The sequence below is a fragment of the Spermophilus citellus genome (assembly GCF_964194105.1).
Source record: "Spermophilus citellus genome assembly, chromosome: 2".
NCBI classification, from domain to species: Eukaryota; Metazoa; Chordata; class Mammalia; order Rodentia; family Sciuridae; genus Spermophilus; species Spermophilus citellus.
The window spans coordinates 1,498,797-1,506,921 of NC_138183.1; the positions used below are offsets into that span (position 1 = coordinate 1,498,797).

Below are 8,125 nucleotides of genomic sequence, written 5' to 3' on the forward strand. Positions count from 1 at the left end.
GCGCTTCCGGCGCGTGAGGCGGAAGTGGCGGCCAGAGAATGGGAGCGGCGGCGGCGACGCGGCGGCGGGCCGTAGGGCCGCGGCCCGGCTAGGCCGCCGCGGCGATGTCGGGCTACGCGCGCCGCCCGGGTGCGCCCCCGCTGTCCAGGGCCCGGAGCCTCGTCGTTCCCGACGGTGAGGGGCCGCCGTGGCCGCGGGGGGACGGGGCGGGGGCCGGGCCGGCCCGCGGTGAAGCCGCTCTCCTTGTCGCTTTCAGCTGCTGCGTTCTATGAGCGCCGGTCTTGTCTCCCCCAGCTAGACTGTGAGCGCCCCCATGGCGGGGACCTGCACCCGCACTTCTTCGGCATTCGGCCGACATTTATGTGCTATGTCCCCAGCCCGGTGCTGGCTTCCGTGGGAGACACAGGTGAGATTCGGGGCGCCGGCTGCCAGAGCCGCGGACCCAGCAGGGAGCCCTGAGCGCGCACTGAGTGCCGCCCGGGAGTGCGCCCGCCGAGCTTACAGTCTGGTTTCGGGGAGCACCCGCCCCCAGGCTGACAGCCCCAGTGCAGGAAGGTCAGTGTGCAGTGGAGCACGGAGATCACCCGACCTTCCCGGGGGGGGGGGGGGGGGGGCGAGGACTGGGGCTCTTCCTTCAGTTGGGGAGTTGGAATCGAGCTGGAGCACTTTCTTCTTGTGGTGGCTAGATCTAGTTCATCCTCATTCCGTCTAGACAGTTGTGGTGCAGATGGTTATGTCAGGGTCCCAGTACCTTTAGGGGCATCACAAGACAGGAGCTGCACCCAACCCAGATGGGCACCGGAATTCACAGGGAGTGCCTTCACAGTCCCAGGCTGCCAGACTGTATGAGAGCCAAGTCACCTGCCTGGGCCAGAGCCCTGGCGCCTTGTCCCCTGAGTTCCTTTTTAGTGAGAACCACTGTTGATAGACTCCAAGCCCCTCCCTCCCCAAGCACATAAAGCTTCCTATAATCTTGGTAGAGTGACAATGTCTTTTTGCAGATTTTGGCTATGGAAAAGGGAAATGTACTAAGCAAGGCCCAGCAGGAGCTCACGAGACCCATTTTGGAGGTAGAGTAGCTCAGTGATCCTTTCTTTTTCTTTCCGTCCACCACATAGTGCTAGGCACATGTCTGGCCACGGGTGGTCAATATGACAGGATATAAGGGGTGTACCTGGAGCCCAAAAGAGCAGGTGGGGGTAGGATGCCATCTTGACCCTAGAGAAAAAGAGAGGGTGTGAGGGCAGGGAAACCTAAGACAGGATGTCAGGAAGATGGGGCAGTCCCACCCAAGAAGCACGAAGAGGCAGCAGGGCAGGGATTGTAGGAACCCTATATATGAGATTGGCACCTGGAAGAGGTTCAGTTAACAGTGGGTTAGGTGTGGCAGTTAGGTGTGGGATAGTGGGGGACAGTGGGTACAGAGGTTGGAGGAAGGATTGAGGCAGAGCAGTTACCAAGTCTTGTAGCACATGAGCCTTGAAGCCCCACACCAGTGTCTGGTTGTGGAGTAGAGGCAGCCTGGCCCATCATAAAGATGACCTGGGTGTAGCTCATTGGCAGCACTTGCGTAGCATGTGTGAAACCCTGGGTTCAATCCCCAGTACCACCGGAAAAAAAGAAAAAAAAAAGATTCCCAAGGGGTTCCTGTGGGACTCCAGGAATGAGAAATGGAAAGAATTGAGATCTGTTTATTGATCCCTTTTCTGGCAGTTCTTGTTTACTGGTATCATCTGAATCACAGGGTACAGAGGATGGCATTCTTGAGATGATGTGGTCATGCTTGGAAGAGAGGACTTGGAGGGTTCCCCTTTAACAGTCTCCCTGATGTCCATTCTTTCAGATGACAAACTGGAAGACCTTGAAGAGGCAAATCCATTCTCCTTTAAAGAGTTTCTGAAAACCAAGAACCTTGGTCTGATGAAAGATGACACGACCAATAGCAGAATTTATCCAAAGGTAAGTCTGAGGAGTTGCCCTGGTCACTTCAGTGGATGTCTCTCTATGTTGTGGTGCTTTGGATGAGACATGTGAGTATGTGGGGCAAAGTAAAGCAGCTACTGCTGCTGCTGCTACTGAGGAGGGGGCATTGTGGGTTTCATCAGCTGTTTGGCCCCTTTGGCAACAGATGGGCCTTTCTTGTCATGTTCCAGGCTGAGCATAGAGAAAGAAAGGTGAGCAGTGGCTTCCAGGTCTCAGTGTTTGCCTCTACTGTTTTTAGGAAGCCTCAAGGCACTCATTGGGACTGGACCACAGCTCTCCCACCCCCCAGACTGTGGGGTATGGCCTGGAATATCAACAGCCATTTTTTGAAGACCCCACAGGGGCTGGCGACATCGTGGGTGAGGAGGAGGAAGATGAAGACAGTGGGTGGAATGGGGCCTATTTACCATCTGCTGTGGAAAAGACTCACTCCTCCAGGGCCACGGCCAGCACATCACCCTGTGGCACGTACCTTTCCTTTTTTTCCACCCCGTCGGAGCTGGCGGGGCCCGAGTCTCTGCCCCCCTGGACACTGAGTGACACAGATTCACGCATCTCTCTGGCATCTCCAGCAGGGAGTCCTAGTGCAGAGTTTACAACTCACGGAGAGTCTCTGGGAGACAGACACCTGCGGACGCTGCAGATAAGTTATGAAGCAGTAAGTGAGGGGCTGGCACACAAGCACAGTGCAAGGGTCTGAGCAGTATTCTCCTGGAGGAGGACTGGGGCCCTTCTGCTTCTGGGTGGCCTGGCTCTGGCTTCAGGGACAAGACAGTTGGTCGTGTGACAGCCTGCTATAGAACTCCCCTGAGGAGAGCCCTCCTCAAATGTGTTGCTGGTTACTAAGAGGTGTTGTGATGACTTAAGTGGTGCGGCCCATCTAGGAACAGACTGGAATAAAGGGCTCAGGGACATCTTGCTGAGTTCTCTTAGTGAAGGGATGTTTAAAAATTATGATCACCTAAAAACATTAAAAGCTGGGGTAGAACTGGAGTCCGTGACAATAGGTCATCTATGTAAGCGTGCTGCAGAATGACTCCAGTTCCCTGGGGCATTTCTATTTATCAAGAAATTCCAGGGCTGAGAGTGTGGCTCAGCATCTGGTATGGGCAGGGCCCTCGATTTGATCCCAGTATTATTTAAAAAAAAAAAAAAATTCTTCCAGAGCCCATTGCAGAAGCACATGCCCCTTTTGAGTGAGACACACTTAAGTTTCTAATAAGGATTTTCTTTTTCTACAGCTGAAAGATGAAAATTCTAAGCTAAGAAGAAAGCTGAATGAGGTTCAGAGCCTCTCTGAAACTCAAACAGAAATGTATGTAAGCTTTTAGTTAGGAGTCAACTTAAACATCTACCACGAAGGAAAATCACCATTTTTAAGTGATAATGAAATGCCCAGAGTTGAACTGTGTCTGGGTTTTATTGTAAAACTCTAACATCAAGCACATTTCTTGTACTCTGTGAAAGCTTTGTCAGGGTGAGACCCAAACCAGCCCAGCTTCTCGCTGGATGGGCAGAGCTTGGAGCAGCTCCCCAAACCTGTGCAGATGCACTAGGTCACTGCTGCCTCACCTCTGTCTGAGGACATGTTCTAAACACAAGCTCCAAGTGGCTTTTATCCAGCTAATCACATTAAAGTGCTTTTCAAAGTGTTCTCAAAAGTGACCACAAGAACTTAACAGCTCGGTTTTTTCCTCTGACAAGGGTAAGGACGCTTGAGCGGAAGCTAGAAGCAAAGATGATCAAGGAAGAGAGTGACTACCATGACCTGGAGTCAGTGGTCCAGCAGGTGGAGCAGAACCTGGAGCTGATGACGGTGCGGAAGGCTTCTGCCTATGGGATGGGAGGAAGCTCCAGAGAAGGCCCAGCTGGACCTGAGGTCAGGCAGATGCCCTCACAGTATTGAGTGTGCAGCTCTCACTCAGGTGGACCAGTGTCCCTTGGCATTGTGCCATGCTCTGCTGGGGAGCAGAAGCAGAGCACAGGTTTTATGGGGCCGGCCTCCACTGTCACTGGGGGGAGAAGGGCCAGGAAGGGTGACAGCAGCTCCCTCCTCCCTTTGTCAGACAAGTTTCTTGGGCTGACTATGTTATCAGTGATGCTTTCTGTGTTTATTTTTTGGGCAACAGAAACGGGCTGTAAAGGCAGAAAATCACGTCATAAAGCTGAAACAGGAAATAAACTTGCTCCAGGTAATTAAGGAAAAGATCTTAAGTGTTTTCCCCTTTCATTCGTGGAGTCACATGTGAGTGTGAGAAAGATATTGCAGGGCATGGTGGCAAATGCCTGTAGTCCCAGCTACTTTGGACCCTGAGGTAGGAGGATCGCAAGTTCAAGGCCAGCCTCATCAACTTGGCAAGTTTAAAGTTTAAAATTTTTTAAAAGAGGCTGGGGTGGTAGAGCGCTTGCCTAGCACATGTGAGGCACTGGGTTCGATCCTTTGCACCACATAAAAGATAAATAAATTTTTAAGAAGTTTAAAAACAAAAATTTTTGTTTTTAAGGGCTGGGCAGGTGACCCAGTGGTGGAGCATTTGCCTAACACGTGCAAGGTCCCTAATTCTATGCCTGGTACTGAAAAAAGTATGAGAGACCCTTTTCTGAGTTCACCCTATTCCCCCCAGCAGGCAATTTCAAAATTGGGTGGCACAGGTTTTCCACTAGGGCCTCAAATAAATGGAGGGCATGCTCCTCGTCCCATTTTTCATGTTTTTAATAATTTGGCATCTAGGGTGGGGCGTGTACCTGTAAGAAGTCCCCATTTCTTAGGGCTAGATACTGAGCATATCCTGTAGTTAAGGGAGAAATGTTGGGGTTTGTCTCCCTTAGGAAATACCCTCAGCAAGGCAAAGCACCTGTTGGAATGAGTGGGCCAGGGCCCACGGACAAGTCCACACCTCTCCACCAAGGGTGACGTGTGTTTTCTGTTGGGCTGCCTTTAAGTAGTCTCCACTCAGCAATGAAAGTCCTTAGCAGACTTCCCACCCTTTTTTCCCCAGGCACAGGTCTCCAACTTCAAGCGGGAGAATGAAGCCCTGAGGTCAGGCCAGGGTGCCAGCCTGACGGTGGTAAAGCAAAACACTGACGTGGCCTTACAGAATCTCCGTGTTGTCATGAACAGTGCACATGCCTCCATAAAGTAAGTGCTGTGGGCTGGAGGCCCTGAAACCGGTAAGGGGTGAGACTAGAATGGTCACTACCTGTTTGGGTAGTGGCCCAGGCTCTTGGTCTGGGGCTGGACCAGGTTACTCCAGGGAGGGAGGTGTGTTAGGGAGACACATTAAATCTCCAGGTCATCATATGGGTAGCTGAGCAGTCTTTTTAACCTGCCTTGGAGAAGCGGTCTCCACTTGGGAGGCACAAACATTGTCATGCAAACCCAAGTCCAGCTCCTTAATACTGAGGTTATGGATAAAGGATATGATAGATTCCCTCTTATTATAAAAACTGAATGTAGCCAGGCGCAGTGATGCACACCTGTAATCCCAGCAGCTTGGGAGGCGGAGGCAGGAGGATTGTGAGTTCAAAGCCAGCCTCAGCAAAAGCTGGGTGCTAAGCAACTCAGTAAGACCCTATCTAAAATACAAAATAGGGGTGAGATGTGGCACAGTGGTCAAGTGCCCCCCAAGTTCAATCCCTGGTACCAAAAAGAGAGAAAAAAAATGCATTTGCAGGAGGCGCTAAATTGTTCTTGGTGCAGCGACCCTGCTGGGCAATGTCAGTTGCTGTCATTACTAATAATGATCACAGATGCTCCTTGGCTTACCATGGAACCACATCTCCGTAATCCCACCATTTTGTACATTGACAGTATTGTACATTGAAAATGCATTTAATACCCTTAATCTACCAAACACCAGAGCTTAGCAGCACAGCAGTGTGAAGTCCTGGGTAACTCCCAGGATTGTGTGTGCCTGATGCCTGCTGCTGTTACCCAACTTCCCAAGGGTAACATACCACATGTGGCTGATCTGGGAAAAGATCAAACTCCAAGTTCAGTGCCTAGCTTCCACACCTTCATAAAGTCAAACTATTATAAGTTGGGAACCAGCTGAACTTGTTTCTCATTGGGCTGATCTCTGCAAGACAGTAGTGGCACCGCTCTAGAAGTGCTTACAGGCAATGAAGTCCATTCTCCTTTTGAGCAAAGCATCTCCTCAGTGGATCTGAGGGGGTTTTACTCTGGAACCTCTTTGCTTTAGTTCCACTATTGCTTTTTTGCATGTGTTCAGTTCTGGGGGGGTTAACCCAGGAGCACTCTACTACAGCTATACCCCAAGCCCTTTTTTTTGGTACCAGGAATTGAACTCAGAGGTGCCTAACTACTGAGCCACATCCCTAGCCCTTTTTTGGGTCTTGCTAAATTGCCCAGGTTAACCTTGAATTTGTAATCCTGCCTCACCCTCCTGAGTTGCTGGGATTATACATGTGTACCATATGTGTGGCTAATTCATTGCTATTGATCAGTTGTAGTTAACAGTCCCCAATATCTATTTCCATTTCAGGCAGCTGGTTTCTGGAGCTGAAACATTGAATTTTGTGGCTGAAATCCTTAAATCTATAGACAGAATTTCCGAAATTAAAGATGAGGAGAAGTCTTAAGGACCTCTGGATGCTTCCAGCTCCGTGTGCCCTGATCAGCAGTGCTTCATCTGAATGTGCAATTGTGCCCCAAACTATGCAGTCTTCACTCAGAATATTTATCATGAGATACTAATTTCATGACCTAAAACAGTGTTATTGGCCACCTGCAATAAGAGCAGCTCTTGTCCATGAGTTGCTTTTGTGGTTTATGTGCAGTCCTTCTTGGTGAAATTCTCACTGTTTTATAGATTCAGTAACCTGTTGGAAGAAATTTTTATAAAATCCAGTGAGTTTTTAAATTACTAAATATGAAAACAAAAGTTCTGTAATAAATGCTCTTCCATTTTCATCCCAGAACATTGATAAGTTCAGTTGATTATCTTGATTACGTAAGTAGAAAGAACACTAAGAACCACCCAGGAATGAGCAGCTTGAACAGGGACATGTGCCTTTTTGCTGTCACTCAGCGCCTATCAGCCTTCCTGGGGTGGTTTCTGTGGTCAGTGGCCCAAGTACAGAGGCACCACTTGGTGGACGCTGCTATTCCTCCTACAGGGACACAAGGTTGCAGACATTCCACACTGTGAAGGTGTCTAAACTTGGGCTTTGAGCCTTCAGCTTTGAAAAGCTATTTTGGCTAGTGATTTTGATACACATTTCAAGTGTGTTTTGTACAGTGAAGCTTAGAGTTCGGTAGTCTAAAGTGTGTGCAGAGCCTCATTGGGTAGGCATGAGGTCTTTGGGCTCCTCATACCTGCTTTACTGTTTGGGAGGGCACAACAGGCACCCTGTGCCTTTTGGGCTGTTTTCCTGGAGATGCTATTTTTTACCTTCCTTTTCCCCTCTTGTTCAAACCTACAGGTTTCCTGTTTAAATAAATTCTGAAGTTCACATACACTGTGTTTTCATTCTGACTTGACCAATTCTTTTTTTTTTAATACCTTCATTTTGTTTGTTTAGGTTTTTTGTGTGATGCTGGGGAACGAACCCAGTGCCTCACACATGCGGGGCAAGTGCCTTACCACTGAGCCACAACCCCAGCCCTTGACCAATTCTTCATGCACAAAAAACACACTGGCTGTCCTCTGATGCTACAGCATGTTTTGCACGTTCTGGTCATTGCTTGTGACTTAATAAGCTGGCAGCTCTCCACCCCTCCCCCAGCACATTGTAGGCATGGTATGTGAGCCACATAGCTGTACATTTTGAGGTTGGACAGATAAGATTCTAGCACTGAGTCATTCCCAGAGCTCATGTGGCCAGATTTTCAGACAAGGCATTGAAAGTGCTAGTCACTTGGGGCTGGGGATGTGGCTCAAGCGGTAGCGCGCTCGCCTGGCATGCGTGCGGCCTGGGTTCGATCCTCAGCACCACATACCAACAAAGATGTTGTGTCCGCCGAGAACTAAAAAATAATAAATATTTTTAAAAAAATTTCTCTCTCTCTCTCCCTCCCCCCTCTTTCACTCTCTCTTTAAAAAAAAAAAAGAAAGAAAGAAAGTGCTAGTCACTGTGGAGTGACTGCTCCAGCCTGCTCTTCCACCTCTCATTGCTGCTG

At 49.5% G+C, this 8,125-nt stretch overlaps 1 protein-coding gene across 7 annotated transcripts; it reads left to right on the forward strand.

The window, feature by feature from the left end:
• Window position 1: 1 nt before the first annotated feature.
• On the forward strand, window positions 2–7,483 carry ENTR1 (endosome associated trafficking regulator 1). 7 transcript variants are annotated; one of them, XM_081278918.1, is made up of 11 exons: window positions 2–174; window positions 257–406; window positions 1,002–1,070; window positions 1,844–1,959; window positions 2,222–2,447; window positions 2,556–2,641; window positions 3,225–3,298; window positions 3,688–3,799; window positions 4,113–4,175; window positions 4,983–5,122; window positions 6,489–7,483. In XM_081278918.1, exons 1-11 carry the CDS (start codon window positions 105–107, stop codon window positions 6,583–6,585), a joined length of 1,203 nt encoding a protein of 400 aa, XP_081135044.1. In that variant the 5' UTR covers window positions 2–104; the 3' UTR covers window positions 6,586–7,483. The 7 variants fall into 7 exon arrangements, with proteins under 7 accessions (XP_081135044.1, XP_081135042.1, XP_081135043.1 ...); XM_081278916.1 differs by having other exon boundaries at window positions 3–174; window positions 2,222–2,641; window positions 6,489–7,482; XM_081278920.1 differs by having other exon boundaries at window positions 36–174; window positions 295–406; window positions 2,222–2,641; window positions 6,489–7,482.
• Window positions 7,484–8,125: the final 642 nt, after the last annotated feature.